This window comes from Miniopterus natalensis, chromosome 2, assembly GCF_054644295.1.
Source record: "Miniopterus natalensis isolate mMinNat1 chromosome 2, mMinNat1.hap1, whole genome shotgun sequence".
NCBI classification, from domain to species: Eukaryota; Metazoa; Chordata; class Mammalia; order Chiroptera; family Miniopteridae; genus Miniopterus; species Miniopterus natalensis.
The window spans coordinates 126,137,235-126,154,118 of NC_142082.1; the positions used below are offsets into that span (position 1 = coordinate 126,137,235).

The window sequence follows — 16,884 nt, forward strand, 5'->3', positions numbered from 1 at the left end:
TAACATTACAAAATCAAACTTAGAGAGTGGCCAAAAGAAAGAAATTTCTGTGGTAAAGAATCTTCTTTTTTTACAAGCGTTTTAAAAGGAGAGAGGGTGGGTTCTCAAATCTGGAATGATTCGGTTGCAGTCCTGTTAGGATCGAGCAAATAGATTAGGAAAAAGGATTCTACTGAGGCCAAGTAATGGCTCCAGGATGCTGCCATCTGAGTTCCACCCACTGGGCCTCAGTTGATGCACTTATCCCTTAAATGTCCTAAGATACGGTGTGCCTCTGCCAAGACTAACCCATCCATTCTGAAAGTTGTAGTTTATAAAGCTAGGGTTTGTTACCCCTTAGGTATAAAATGTCAATGAAAGGGATTCTTTTCCTCTCTGCTTTCACCAGTCAAAACTTCAGCACAGCAGACTAAACAGAGAAGGTTAAAGGCTAGTTTAGAAAATACTATTAGTTAATAGGAAGCTAGTGAGAACCATAAGACTGGGTTTCTCCTCCTTTGGAAAGTCCATTAGCTTCTATATAGAATCCTTAAAAGCTCTGTAAATCAAGAGAATAAATATTTGTCCCAAAGTTATTCAGAAGTTGAATTTAAATTGAGCAACTTAACAAAATTCAGTTTTCTGATTTGCCTTCTTTACACCTTGATATGTGCAAAAGAACGGATCTTGAATTTTGTCCTTTTGGGGGAAAAAGGTGAAGAGAAGGGTATAGGACCATCTATGTCTTTTAATAGCATTACTTCTATTAAGAGTACGAAAAGGCCTGGCCAGTGTGGCTCAGTGGTTGAGTGTCAACCCATGAACCAAAACGTCACCGGGTCAGTTCCCGGTAAGGACACATGCTAGGGTTGCGGCTCGATCCCCCAGTAGGGGGCATACAGGAGGCAGCCAGCCGATCAATGTCTCCCTCTCATTGATATTTCTATCCCTCTCTTCCTCTCTAAAATAAATAAAACACATTTTTTTAAGAGTACAAAAAGTACCTTCTGAGTAAACAATTTCACTCGGAAAACTTAATTTAAGTCTTTAAATCGTCTATTTGGGTTAGATACTATTAACAGCTAATGACCTCCATTTGGCACATTTAGCACTTGAGTCGGTTAACGAAAAGCATGTGGACCCAATTTTCTTTGGGTGCATCCCGCATACTGTGTCCAACAGTGACAGCAGCTTGCATTGTAATTGCTGAGTACTCAGAAGTACCTCGATGGTTTCTCCACTGGAGAGCAATTTGTTTTGCAAAGTGAGCCTGTGACCCACCACAAAAGACATTCTAGTCCCTTCTACAATCAGGCCATATACATCTAAAGCAATGTGAAAACAGCTCTATTGGTGTTTTTAAAGCATCTACAAACCTATTGGGTCTTACACCTCCAGTAAGACTAGCGTGGTGTTCGAAAACATCTATTATTGACTGTCACAGCAAAAGCCCATCTCTGAGGTTAATAAGTCTTTTTAATTAAAAAAGCTGAACCAGAACTGGACTGCTCATTGATCATAGCTAAGCTTACTGGAATTTGTTCTTCCCATTCTGTCTTCTTTCGCACAGGCAGAGATATGTGAGGAGCAATATACTATACAGATATTTGAGGAAGAGAAGCATATGTAATAGCTGATCTATTACATTCTAATTCTAACTTTAGGGATTGAACTATATTAGGCAAATATGGTATTTCTGATTCCTGGTAGTTCTTAGAAAAAGAGATTTTGAATATATATATATATATATATATATATATATATATATATATATAATTTTACAGTGAGTTTGTAAACAGTGTAATTTCCTGTGCAACAGGAAATTCCTGTGTTTCCAAGGGCAACACACAATGGAATTCTATTCATAAAATAAAACAATGAAATCTTGCCATTTGTGACAACATGGGTGAACCAAGAGGGTATTATGCTAAGGGAAATGTTAGACAATGAAGGACAAATATGGTATGATTTCACTTACACGTGGCATATAAAAAACAAAATAAACAAACAGAAACAGACTAATAGATATAGAGAACAAACATGGTTGCCAGAAAGGAGGAGGTGGAGGGAAAGGGCAAGAGGTGAAGGAGAATGAGAGGCATAAGCTTCCAGTTAAAAGGCACAGGGACGTAGTGCATAGTATGGAAAATAGTAAGATCGTAGTTTGTACAGTGACAGATGGTTACTAGACTTACTGAGATCACTTTGTAAGGTATATAAATGTTGAATCACTACCTTGTGCTCCTGAAACTAATGTAATATTGCATGTCAACTATACTTTAATAAAAACTTTATCGGCACTATACTATATTATCACTCTTCCATATCCAAAATGTGCTAGACTGCTTAGTAAAAATGTTTTTAACAAGTAGTTTTATATATAAAAAAAAAATTAACAAAAGTTGAACTTATTAAGTGTATTAAGCTTTTTTAAAACTCTGAAGTAGATATCACATTACGTAGTGGGAACAAACTTTCCAAAAGCCCCTGTCCAGGAAGAACAAGAAGGACATCAAGATGTTCTAAGCAATTTCCTGAAGAGCAGGAAATGAAAGGCTGGAGATGCTGAGTTTTTGATCAGTTTACTTTTTTCCCCCGAATAGGCTTACTCATTATTAACTGATGAAAGATAACACATATGATATTAAAAACTAACATCTAATGGTTCCACCACTGTCATGATTGTCACTTAATGCTCAAGTAGGAAAAAAATTTCATTTGGTTCCCTAGCTTTATGGGGGGAATCTACCTACTGGACCATTTTAGAACTGCGTCACATTTTTATATTATTAGCATCAATCGTAGGAAACTGTTTTACTGTGTCACATAATTATATATCCTCCATGGCAATACTATGCCCAATTTCATGCCAGTGAAAAAATTTTTTCAGTTATAACAGGGGTCATGTTTCTCATTTCCACAACTCTATTCAAATGATTATTTCGATCACATAAAAATATGAAATTTACTGGGTTCACCTTGGAATATTTTTCTCCTAATGAAGAACTAGCAGACTATTTTAGGTGTAATTTAACTGAAAACACTACTTCAACTTCAAATTATTTTAATGATATGTACAGGAGTTAACAAATTACAATTAAAACGGAATCAGTTATGTTAATTCCACATAACTTAAAATCATGCAACACTGCATGGTAAAAACAACAGCTTTGTTCATATACAAAAGAGTATTATTTTGAGACTTGTGATGGTATATTGAAATTTTTCACATAAGCTTTTTGCAAAGTATTGTATAAAAATTTAAAGACCTGATTAATTAGTTAATACATTATTAGGAAAGATAATAAACATTATTAGTAAAGTGAGGTTACAAGCAATTAATTTCAAATTACACCAGGTATATATAGGGCTGAATGTAGTCTCATGAAATAAATGCTTGGTTAAGAAAATAGTTTTGAAAAAAATCTCATATTGAAGCTAGTTATTAATTTTGTGAAATCAGGTTATATAAATCAATAGTCAAGTTTATTCAGTTAAAGAAAATATGCTATTCCTTTCTTATACTCATAAATAAGTACTTATATAGTCTTTATATACAAGTGAAGAAAAGTTCGATGTAAAAAATATACTGCCAATCCACTTATGGTTGAAGTAGCTACTTATCTACACATTAAATTGCATTGATGAAAATGTCCAATTTAAATCACATTCAACCAACATATTTAAGCTGAGTATTGTTGTAAACAATAGAGAAAAACAAATTCTTTTATTTTGTCATTGGGTAGCAATCTACTTCTCAGCTTAGAATGCTATAGAAAGGCTCAACATTTAATTTAATCAAATCCAAAACCCACTAAGCTTAGAGTAAACAAAGTGAATGTTTTCAAAGTGCATAATTTCCAACTCATCCACTTGTAATATTTATCCAATTCCAGTTCATCAGCAAGAAAATAAAATGTACTTGGCTATAAAAATACTACGGAATGTTATTGAAAAAGAAAGGCTATTTGGTAGAAGTAACTACAAAAATAATTAGTGTAAATCTCTGTAAAGCTTTAATGCAAGAACATCAGTACACTTTCTTTCCATAAACCTTAAAGCATGATCATTACCAAGATTTAAAATTTCCACCTTTCAAGTACTTGAAAAGCTGCAACAAAGTGTCTCTTCAAAAATTAAGCAACAAGAAGGATCATGCAGGTGTTAATCTGCTAACATTTGGGGACACTGATATCTGTGTTGGGTTGTCATCTCTGGCTCCACTGGCAGCAAGTACAGGCAAGGAGTCACTTTGAAACGCAGGTGTAGGACAGTTAGTCATGCCAACATGTTCATCTTCACCAGTGTCTGAATCCGGTGTTGCAACTTCACTGTCCTGAAGCCCCAGGATCTCACACACTGCTTGTGGCAATTCCTAAATATGAAAAATCAAAAACTAAGCCATCATTCACTATGGAGGAAACTTAATCACAAAGTAACACTTCTAATTAAGACTACACCGATTCTAGATTCTGAACATTTGTTCTAACAGTGTAATTGGTAAGTGGTTCCCCGATCTTCTATTCTGAATCACTCTCCACTCTACCCACAAACATACAGTTGCTAATATTTAGCACTTGTTTCATTCTCCTTGTTTTAAAATATCTTATTTACATTGTCTTTTTCCCTCAGTACACAAAGGTTCCTTAAAGGTAAGAAGGTATGTATCACTGGCATGTTGTGAACAGAATAGCTACCAAATAAGTGTTTAGAGAATGGAACCAAAATAAGTATTTGGAACTATGAACAAATGACACAAAGACAAAATAAGAATTCTCAAAAAAACGCAAAAACCAAAATACATCAATGATTTGGTTTGAATTCAGATAATACATCAAATTTGCCTTGTTTCCAGACAAATTAAGAGCATGACATACAAACAGAATGACATGGACTTAACCATTTCTGATTACCATCTGTCTTTACTTGGAGACACTACATATTTAATATGAAGTTCTCACTAATTCGACTGGGTAGCATACCAATGCTTAAATTCTACAGCATCGCTGGTTGTTACAGAAATGTTTTCATTACTTTTACCATTTTGCCTTATTATATGATTTTTCAATTACATGCTGTAAACCTATAATGGTAAACAAAATGCTACCCAATGCTTTCTGTCTGCTTTCAACCTGCTAAAACTGCCATTTATATTATTTCTAAGAAGAAAATTTCTTTCTTATCTCAACCCACCAAAAACATATCAACAAAAAAATCCTGCAGTTATTTAAAATACTGTATACCTTGAGCCCTGGCCGGGTGGCTCAGATGAGTGGAGCATCGTCCCGTACACCAAAAGATTTCGGGTTCTATTCCCGGTCAGGGCACATATTAGGTTACAGGTTCAATCCCTGGTTGGGGCATGTACTGGAGGCAACCGATCAATGTTTGTCTCTCTCTCACCCTCTCTCTCTCTAAACATATCCTTAGGTAAGGATTAAAAAAATATACTGTATACCTTGCATTTTACCATCTGTAGAGAAATTGCTTCTGCCTTGCATAATACATCTTCCACATCAATTTTCATGGACAATTCATTGATATGCTAAAATTAATCAATAAAATAAAATTATCATCAAAACTGAAACACTATACATTCTACTATATAAATAATTTATTACCAGTTATATTTCACTGCAGATAAAATTCTTAAAATAAAAATATTCATATACTACAAACAAACAAAATTTACTTTATCTTTCCTTAGATTATTTCAAGTTTTAAAGCTGAAAAATAACTAATAAGCTTATGGAACATTAAATATAACAGCTGTCTCAAGTCTACTATCTCAAAGATACAAGCAAAAATACAGTATTTTTTTAGAAAATTAAACTACAAAAAAAAATAAAGCATTTGTTGAATTTCCTTTTCTTCCTAATTAACCAGGTAAAAATAACTGGCCAATATGTATTTGGTGAACTGTCATTCCAAGAGTCAGTCCCAGAACTGTTACCGATACAGCTTAAGTTACGTCAAGGGATTCAATAAAGCTCCAACAAAATGTTTTGTGTATCAGTACCACCAAATAGAGGAAAGAGCCAAAGTATTAAAATCTAAATTAAAGAAATAACTACCTTAAGTATTTCATTAAAACCATAATGCTTTTCCATTATTTGCTGCTTTTCTGACTCCAGAATAGCACAACAGAGAAGAAGATGGAAATTTTTACATGGTAGTTCAGTCCACATTACCTATAAAACAAAACAACTATTTAGTGCACTATATTAGCCCTAAAATACTTTCCTCATATATACAATCCTGAACTCTAAATGACTTCTATGCAAAGCAGAAGTTGCCTAGATGGGGTAGTCCACCAGTTTTCTAGTTAAGAAACGAGGGGTAGAGAAGGGAAGTCTTACTTACCTTCACCTACAAAGTAACTAACATCGAGCTTCACATTATGTGAATACAATGAATTCCAATGTGGCTGTTTAGGTAACGACAATAAGCAAATCACTGAGTCTAACCCATACAATAAATGGTATTAATTAAAGGGCCACAGCTATGAAGTGAAGTTTAAGGTAGAAGGGTTAGAGGCATTTTCAGTATTTTTCTGAACTTTCAATTACGTGCTGTAAATTGATTTGAAAGTTTCTCACTTTTAAATCTCTCTCAGTCTCTAGAAATGAAAGCTAAATCCTATAAATAAATAAAAAGATTCAGTCACACAATGCATGGAATCAAAAACACCTGAGACAACTCTACATATTAAACATCGTATTACATAAGTCAGATATTGTGACAAAAATTGAATCAACTACCCAAAATTTACACCCAAAAGCATAAAATGTTTCATCAATAGCTGCACTTTTTCCTAAATATAAGTAATGTCCTCAAATTTCAGGCCTTAATTTCACCCTGGCTAATGTACCTAATATTACCTCATCTGGAAACACAAAAAGAACCATATAACCATACTACTAAAGCATACCTAAAATGTTTTTACTTCTTTCACCAGGAGTAAATCAAGTTGAGTAATTTTCAGACTAATCCTATTTTTTAAAGTTTAAATGAAATACAATTAACTTCCAAGGTTTCACTTAGAGTCCCAAAATATTCAGTAAACACAGATAAGGAAGTTATTCTAGCTATATGGTAATAATATTCTCAATTCATCCTTTTAAAAAAGTTTAAAAAGTTAAGATACTAATTTAACAGAATTGGTAAACATTAAAAATATGGTTCCAGGTCAAGAACATGTAAGTTTTCCTTGAAACTATGGTTTCCTCCACTGGAAAATGGAGAGTATAAAATTACCTTTCCATTTCAACGCTTGTACTGATGATTAAATGAAATGATGATTAAATGAATGTGGAGGGAAAAAAGAACATGTGAGTTTTACTTCTTATTTCAAACAGAGGAACTGATCCTCCACAAAGCAGTGATCCGTCAGTCAAGGCATCCCCTTCTCTAATGACAGCATAGCTGCTATAAGCATAGGAAACATTTTCCAGCTGTAAAAGCCTCAGAAGGCATTAGGCTGGTTCCAATATATATAAGCTCATTTATCCAAATGGATTATTTCCCCCAGACTTTCCTTGGGAAAATTTCTATAATCCCTTATTTTTTAAAGCTAAAGCAGCAATCAGCCATTATACCAATTTCCTATTTCAGAAGCAATCAATCTGTTAATATTAGCAGATATTTGAAAAGAAATATTTTCTGTTTTTCATCAAGAGTTGTCCTGGGTATAGAATAGAATGAAAGTATACACACCAAAAACATGATCAAGAATATCTTCTAGAGTGGTGGAGAGGGAAATGGGACTTGGGGTGGTGATTAAAGAAGATGTTAGCTATTCTTTAATTTTTTTACTTGGAAAGAAAAAATAAGTAAAAACTAGAATACAGCAAAATGTTAAATATGGATGGTAGGATGTGTGTTACATTATTCTTAGTATTTTGCTCTAACTTAAATTTCTGTTACAAAGCAAAACACAGTTCAGCTCCTTCCCAAAACCTCAAACTATAAATAAAGTGTCATCTCAACTGACAGGCCTGTCAAAACAACCTTGAACTCTATACAACCTATACCAGAATGTGGCAGAGCATCACACAGCCAAGTTTCCCTAGGAAAGAACACAGACACTAATGGTCTAGAAAACTGGTTCTGGGAAACCAAGAGTCCCCAAATCTCATAAGGATTATGATTTACAGAAAAAGGCTCCAAAGACCAGATATTCCATTCAAGATCATTAATTTTTAAGGGCAACAAATGATCAGAATTTTGAAACATGCTTGCTTTAAGAATTTCAGTTACACTATTATAATCCATTGAAATTCTATAGAGTAAGTTGTTTCTTTCCATAATAAATATTACATTTGTATAATTTAAGAACTTACCTCCCATAATCGAAGAATATCTAGAAAACTAAATTCCCTTTTAAATCTGATTAAAAGCCATCTGAAGCAAAAATAAAGGTATCCAGAGTCCTGAGATTCTATACAGAAGAAAAAATATATATATGGCTTACTCTTATGCTAATTATCTCAGAATACAGTGACCTATTTCAAACTCAAATTTTTCTATGCATCTTAGGCTATTAAAAGTCCTGTAAATTTAATTGTCTTCTACTAAATCAAGGAAACAGTTCAAATCTGCAGGGTAACGTCTTTAAAAGAAAACAACCAAATAACAACCAAATTAATTATAATTAATTTTATCAACAAACTGTTTTAAGATATAAGTACACAAAGATAGTTTGGTTCCACACTTTTATTCCTAAGGGAAGCCAGCCAACAGCGATAGAGTCTATGTATCTTTAGAAGAGTTTTTTACATTTTTCTTCCTATGTATTACCCTATAATTTGCTAGATATAGTTCTGATTCACTAACCTTACCTAAGTAACTGCAAAATCCACTGTCCAACAATCGAAGTAAGGTACTTAGTTGAATTAGCTGGGTCTTCATGCCTTGCATTTGTTCTTCAAAATTCTGATGCTTTATAGAAGGAAATACATGTTACTATATAAGCAATATTTAATAAATATTTTATAGTACATAAACTAAACCATGAGTCTAAAGACAAATGTTGAACTAATACCACACTGATTATATTTTATAAAATCATGACAAATTAAAAAGCTAAAGCAACAATAAAAAAGAGGAAAAGAGAAACCTTGTTCTCAAATTAAGAATTATTTTTTCCCTGTATTCCTTTGATTTAGATGAAGAAGAATGCACAGACAGTTAACTACAGACTAATTTCTGACACTGCATAAGATTTGGTGAAAGGAACACACATTTGGGAAATAAACTTTTATCAAATCTCCCATAAGTATAAAGGCTATAACATGTGATTATGCAAAAGATTGAATACAGAAGTAGATATGAAAATCCAGGTGTAGCCCGGCTGGGCGTGGCTCAGCAGTTGAGCGTAGACCTGGGATCCAGGAGATCGGGGTTCGATTCCCGGTCAGGGCACATGCCCCGGTTGCGAGCTCCATCAATGACTCTCTCATCATTGATGTTTCTATCTCACTCTCTCCCCCTTCCTTTCCTCTCTCTGAAATCAATAAAGATATGTTAAAAAAAAAAAAAGAAAATCCAGGTGTAGATATTAAAGAAAATGGAAATATAAAACAATTCCTCTTCTCAGTACATCTGTTTTTGTTTTGGAATACTAACTTTCCATTTTAAAATGTTATATACGTTAAACTGTAGTAGGTTTACTGTTATTTTTAAATATTTCAATTTCTCAGTACTAATTTTTCATATGATAAACATTAATAGATATAACCCATACAAACAAATGCTCTTGGGGTGGGGTCCTCAATAACGGTTAAGAGTGTGAAGGGGTCCTGAGATCACAAAGTTTGAGAACTGCTGTGGTTTACGTACTTCGAAAAATGTTCCAAGTTGAGTCAATTCCCTACCGTCACTTCAGTCAAAGACAGAGGGGGCACCAAAATAACTAAAAGGCTTCTTAGATGATTCTGATCCCTTTAAAATGTGCACCAACCCCTCCTTGGTGACCTTCTACCCTAACTCTTGTGAAAAGCCTAAGAAGAATATCCCCCCTTCGCACTTCTTTTTTAGTTTTAGAGACAATAGTAGTGCTGTATTAGAAGTATGTATCAGAATAGAAACCACCCATTCTTGGTAAAAACAAAAAAAAATTAAAGGCTACTGACTCTCAATAAACTGGTTCCTCTTTAATGATTTAAAGACTAGTTTAACAGACTAACATAAGCCTTTAAGATATAGCCTCTTCACATTTACCACATGGACCTGTAGGGGAAAGGCAGAATTAACTCTCTGATTAACAGCATCACTTCTGTTACAACACAGCCAAAACACAGTTGGTTTGGGAGTACCAACATGTCATAGCCACTGCTACCCACTCAGCTGTAAAAAGAAGTACTCCCAAAATCACTGAAGCCGACTTTGGAAAAGTAGCTATTCCTAGAGAAGAAGAAATAAGATCCATATGGATATACAAAGGGCTTCAATTGTATTTATAAAAATACATAGGTATGAATATGTGCATATATATACACATATGCGTATTACATACGTGTGTGTATATCATGCATACACATTATATGGGCGTAGGAAGTGAGAGGAAGGAAAGGGGTACTAAACTTTATGGCAAAATGAAGAGTGGGTGTAAGAAAGTTCATTAGATCATTTGGCAAATGTTTCCATAATATTTCCTTAACAGGCAAAGACTATGCCTAGACCCACATTAGATGTGAGTAAATCTCAACCAAAGTAAGTCTACAGACATTAGGTTCAGCCATCACATAGGAAATAACATGTGATATGAAATAAAGCTGTAAAACAAAACGGAGTCTAACAGCAGCAGCACTAATTTAAGGACACTAAAATAACAATACAGTGAAAAATACTTGTGCAGAGTATTTTGATTGCAACATACTGCCCTTTCATTCAAATAGTATGAAAAAAAGGATATTAGTAGACAATATATTGAGATTTTTTTTAGAATAAAGACTAGAAAAATCCCTAGACCATCCTCAATGGAAAAGGCAAGCACAGAGAACATTTACTGTGAAAAAGATAGAACTTGAACCTTTATATACAAAAAATAAAAAATAGATTGCAAGTGTGTATTACAGATATATATATTCAGAAAGTAATCTTTGCATTTGAGACCTAAATACATGTACATGTATGTATGCATTTGGTATCATAAGCCAAAATATCTGAACATGCTAATTATTTCCTCAGTTTTATGAAAACTTATATAAAAAACTAAACGCAGTATGCTCATGTTAACTCTTTTAGAGTACCCACTATAAGTAGAGGTCTAAACTGAGCACTGGGGAGATGCTCATGTGTTTATTCTACCAAAATCTGTTGAACAAAAATCTCATTACCAGGCCTTAGGAAAATTCTGGAAGCAGACGAGAGAATTAGTTAAGCAAAGACATGAACCCTTTACCAAGAAACATACTAGCTCTAGTGAAAAAAAGGATAAACAAGAGAAACACAAGGAAGGCAGACAAGAGTTTTTATACAGTTAGTGCCAGTTGTACAGACCTTTATAACAAATGCCTCAGGTTTCTAGAGCACTTGGGAGTAATTGGAACTAAGAAGGCAGGTAAAATCAATCAATCAAAAAGGAAAGGAAGACAATCTACGATATTACTAGATTACTGCAATTAATAATCTTTCCAAATAACCTAAAAACATTGGTGTATGGCAAAGAGCTACATAATTTGCATATTTATCAATGTGATAGCAAAAGATATTTTAAAACCACATATTTCATCATGCATGTGGGAAAAGGAGAAGTGAGAATGAGTAGGAACCACGGATGGGACTTGAGTAAACAGACAAAAGTGAGAAAATTTGCAAGGGAAAGAAAAATTGGCAAGCACTAGAAGTAATCAAAACAGAGAAGGGTACCACTTCCAAATTCCACATTTGTATCCCAGAAACTATAAGTTAAACCCTATTATTAATTACGGGGAAACATTTCTCATGATTACATATTCAAAATCTTTATCCCCTTGCAAGCAAGCCATTTTAATATCTGACATCAAGGCCCACCATGAAGCAAATTAAGCTTATTCTGAAGTAGTAAAGTGACCTATGTAGTCAAGTCTTTGGATTTCATATGCCTTTATCTACTCTTAGATCCTCTGCTTTTTTTTCTTCTCTTTCTAAAAGATAACTTGAAAAAATTGGTCTGTTTTATTCCCGTTACACTCTCTCTGTCCTAGAAGTCTACTGCCAATATATATCAATGATCATAGATAAAATGTTATCTGTAATAATATGTATATATAGACATAGTTCAACTCTAATAAGCACATGCTTCTGAGAAAATAATAGTGAATTACTAAGAAAGTGTCAGCGCTACAAATAGTTCAAACACATCTGGAGAAAAATCAGTAACAAAATCCAAAATGTTCACAAAAGGTAAGGATATTACTTGGTATGACTAAGCTTTATCTCTGAAACAGATGATATGAAAGTTCAACTACTTCACAAGAACTGAATTCATCTATTTCATCAATATTCCGTAATGACTCATGGCTCTTCTGCAGGATATAAGCATTTACTGATATTAAAACCTGATTATTCCTGTACTACAGGTACTTTCTATCTACTTTTTGTATTAAAAACAATGTCAGCATTTCCAAGCCTCTTGAAAAAGCTGTTTAAAAAAGGAAACAAACAAGCAACATGAGGCAATTTTTTAAAGTTCTATCATAACTGGCTAAATATAAGCATCAATCTTATATAATAAGATTATACAACTAAAATTGTCAAATTAGTTTGAGTAAAGGGAGGTACCCCATTCTTACCATTTGGTCCATGTAAGAGGCAAAGCACCAAAAGGCATCCACCTCATTTTCCATCACATATAAAAGAGGGGAAAGTAAGTCACTCATTCCTTGCACATATCCTAAGAAGAAAAACAAAAAAATCATGTCTCTGAAAACCTAAGCTTTATGTATCCTTCTGTGCTTATCACCACCATTTCACTTAAAATGTTACCATTTCTTTGGTTCAGAAACTGGTAGATATGACGTTCACAAGAAAAGAAACAAGAAGGAAGTCTAGCAATGGGGTAAGAAAGATGAGTTGTTTCCGACTGAGACGTCAAGCATGGTAACTATCTTCCGATACACGTAGTACTGTAGATATCACTATCAAGAGTGGGTAAATATCATTTAAAAATAGCAAGCCCTGGTGTCTCAGTTGGTTGTAGCGTCGTCCCATACATCAAAAAAGGTTTCGGGTTCTATTCCCAGTCAGGGCACATACCTAGGTTGCATGGGTTCCAATCCCCAGTTGGGGTGAGTACTAGAGGCAATCAATCCTTGTCTCTCTCTCATATCAATGTTTCTCTCTCTCTCTCTCCCTCTCTCTCTCTGAAAATCAATCAACATATCCTCAGGTGAGAATAAAAAATAAAAAATAGCCCTAGCCGGTTTGGCTCAGACGTTAGAGTGTCGGCATGCAGACTGGAGCGTCCCAGGTACAATTCCAGCCAAGGGCACATACCTCGGCTGCAGGCTCCATCCCTGGCCCTGATCAGGGCACATGCAGGAGGCAACCAACTGATATATCTGTCTCCACATCAATGTTTCTATTTCTCTGTTTCTCTCTCTCCCCTTTCCTCTCCTTCTACTTTCTCCCTCTCTCCCTTCAACTCTCTCTAAAAAGCAATGGAAAAAAATATCCTCAGATGAGAAAAAAAAAAGTTTTAAATGTTCAACAGCATTATGAGAAAGAAGAGAGATGAAGAAAAAACCAAAACGTCAAATATAAGAGTACATACCCAAAGGAGATCAAATAGTCAAATGAAAAAGAAAATCAAAGGAGAAGATTTTTATAAAAGTCAAGGGGAAGAAAGTTGCCAGGCCAGAGGAGGAGTCAACAGTGCCAAGCTACCTTAAATAAGCCAAGAAAAAGAACTACTAAAAATAATCCAGCTGCCCGGCCAGCATGGCTCAGCAGTTGAACATTGACTTACAATCCCGGAGATCGAAGTTCGATTCCCAGTCAGGGCACATGCCTGGGTTTCGGGCTCGATCCCTAGTGGGGGACATGCAGGAGGCAGCCGATCAAGGACTCTCTCTCATCACTGATGTTTCTCTTTCTCTCCCCCTCTCCCTTCCTCTCTCAGAAATCAATAAAAATATATTTTTTTAAAAAAAAGAGATCCTACTGCTTTAGCAACCAGATCATTGGTAATCTAAATAAAAGGAATCTCAACAAAAATACGTACCTCTTTTAAATAGTCGAACCTATGTCTTCTTTCTTTTCTTGTTACTTCATACCCAAGCAATCCTAGCAACTGGATTAAATCCAATCAATGTTACGCCTAAAACTGCCTTTTAACCACCTTTCTCTTGATGGTGTTATAATTTTTCATTTATGACACTAATTACAGCGCTAACTTAAAGGAAAAACTGGAAATTAAAGAATCAGCCCCTTACTTAAAAATAAACAAAAAGTTTTGGTTCTACTTTTCACTTGACCATGTCAAGCTTATTTTTTAGTTCCAAAATATAAAACTCTCAAATTTCTTAAGTGTTTTACAATTAAATTTCACATATGACACAGATTCCTGAACCAGCAAAGGGACAAGAGCTCATTCTAAGCCTTCTCGAATACATATTATCATTCAACTATGGTAAAGTTGTATATTTGTTAAAGTTACATAGAGATTTTTTCCCCAGTGGTAGCTTGGGAAGTCTATGGAAATTAGTCTTTCATTTGCAGATCCAAATCTTACATTTTTAACATTCATCAAAATCCATGTGCACTGAAGCCATTTAGAGAGTATTTGAAAAGGGAAGAGGATATTTCTGCTGGAAATGATACACAACTCTGCATCACTTTTCCTTTTTTCAGAAAAAACTTTTTAAAAAATGACCCTGGAAGCATATAAGCCAAAGTCTCTTAGTCTCTTGGAAAAACTCAGATTAAATGTGTAATAGAGAGGCACTCAGGTGACTTCAGGATCTCCTTACAAAAAAACATTTAGCTCCATCTGCTCTGAGCCTCTGCCCTATCATCTACGGCTATGCCTAATCTTTATCAATCTATGTATACACTATACCCTGTGGAAAAGTATGGCTCTACTCACGTTAGCACAAAAGAACACTTGGGTTCCCATGGTGGGCATCTGATTATTACAGTACCAGACAATGGAGTTACCAAGACATTTATTTAGAGAAAAGTGCCAGAAAAAAATGGCATCTGACATGGTTATCTAAATGTAAACATTTCTACATATTTATTGCAGATGCTTTTTAAAATAACACATACTTGCAATGATTAATTTTATGTGTCAACTTGAGTGGGCCACAGGACGCCCAGATGTCTGGTTAAATATTATTTCTGGGAATGTCTGTGAAGGTGTTTCTAAAAGAGATTAGCATTTGAATTGGAGAAATGATTAAAGCAGAAGGCCCTCCTCAACGTGGGTAGGTATAATCAAACCCACTGAGAGAGCCTGGATAGAATAAAAAGATGAAGAAGGAAGGTTGACTTTGCTCTCTGCCTGATTGCTCGAGCTGGGACATCGATCTCATCCTGCCCTCAGTGTACCTGGTTCTCATGCCTTCAAACTCGAACTGGCATCTACACCCTGCCCTCAGTTCTTCAAACTACACCACTAGCTTTCCCAGGTCTCCAGTTTGCAGACAAAAAATTGTGGGACCTCTATTTTTTTTTTTTCTGGTGGAAGGGGGGCGGGGGGCAATACTTATAATCTTAATGGTTCTGTTCCTCTGGCAAACCCTGACTAATACAACACTTTTAAGAAAAAGTAAGTAGGTTGAAAGGAAGACTGAATTGTTATCATCAAAACTTTGCTACACGGCACTGACAGTGAAAGCAATGTCAAATATAAAGGTTAAATGAATTAAAGCATGAAAGAAATCTGATCTGAATTCAACAAAGTGCAAAGGAGTACTTACTTTACTGGGTCTGACTGGCTGCATATGGTCTAAAATAGAAATATTTCAAAGTGTGCTATTCAAAAGATTTACAAAGCACTTTTCCTCTGGGGGAAAAAGTGCTTTATTATAAAGGTATAATTAATAAAAGTTTCTAAGAAGCTAATTTAATCCTTTAAGTCTTCAGTTTTCACATGGCATCGCTACCATATTTCTTCTATAGTCTTAGCTGAAGCAAGTAGTCAAATTAATCTTTGTATTCTAGTTGCTTTTAATCTATTTTATTTTATACATATGTTCACTGGGTTATGTCATGAGTTGTGGGGGTGGAAATAATATACAAATTCCTTTTAATTAAAGAAAGATTAAAGCTATTTAAATTAGCATTCAGTGACACAGAGCCTGCACTAGTGCTGCTGATACACATCTTAATCAGCACTACCATAATTTCTGAAGTAGTTCCCTAAGATTATTTTCATAGCAAATTTCAGTGGAGATGTGAGAAACAATTATCCTAGTGTATACTCTCACACTGATAAGAAACATTTCATCTACATCTAGCTTAATTTTCCAGGTTAACTGAACCTCATCCCTTAAGAATATCAAATTTTTAAAAAATCTTAGGAGTTGGAAATCTTTTTTAAAAAATATATCTTTATTGATTTCAGAGGGAGAGAGAGAGATAGAAACATCAATGATGAGAGAGTTCATCATTAATCAGCTGCCTCCTGCACGCTCCCAACCAGGGATCGAGCCCACAACCCAGGCATGTGCCCCGACCGAGAATCAAACCGCAACCTCCTGGATCCCAGGTCGGTGCTCAACCACTGAGCCACACCCAGCCAGGCTGGAAATCATTTTTAAAACTAGACACTCTGCCCTCTTTTTTTCTCCTCCCTTCTTATATATAGCATTTTGAGTATAATTTAACTTTTTATTGGTTATTCAGGATCATCATTATGAACATACACTGTAAAAAAGATACCTCCCATAGACAAGTCCTAGGTGTAGGGTCTTTGAA

The 16,884-nt window shown here is 34.7% G+C and overlaps 1 protein-coding gene across 1 annotated transcript in view; it reads right to left on the reverse strand.

Annotated features, from left to right (window-relative positions):
- Window positions 1-3,026: 3,026 nt before the first annotated feature.
- TBC1D15 (TBC1 domain family member 15) overlaps window positions 3,027-16,884 on the reverse strand; it is a 44,321-nt gene continuing 30,463 nt past the window's right edge. Inside the window, exons 11-16 of the mRNA XM_016198979.2 lie at window positions 12,756-12,856; window positions 8,820-8,919; window positions 8,322-8,419; window positions 6,054-6,170; window positions 5,438-5,524; window positions 3,027-4,354 (exon numbers count right to left, since the gene is read on the reverse strand). Coding sequence (XP_016054465.2) covers window positions 4,133-4,354; window positions 5,438-5,524; window positions 6,054-6,170; window positions 8,322-8,419; window positions 8,820-8,919; window positions 12,756-12,856 — 725 coding nt within the window. The 3' untranslated portion in view covers window positions 3,027-4,132. The remainder of the gene's footprint in view (window positions 4,355-5,437; window positions 5,525-6,053; window positions 6,171-8,321; window positions 8,420-8,819; window positions 8,920-12,755; window positions 12,857-16,884) is intronic.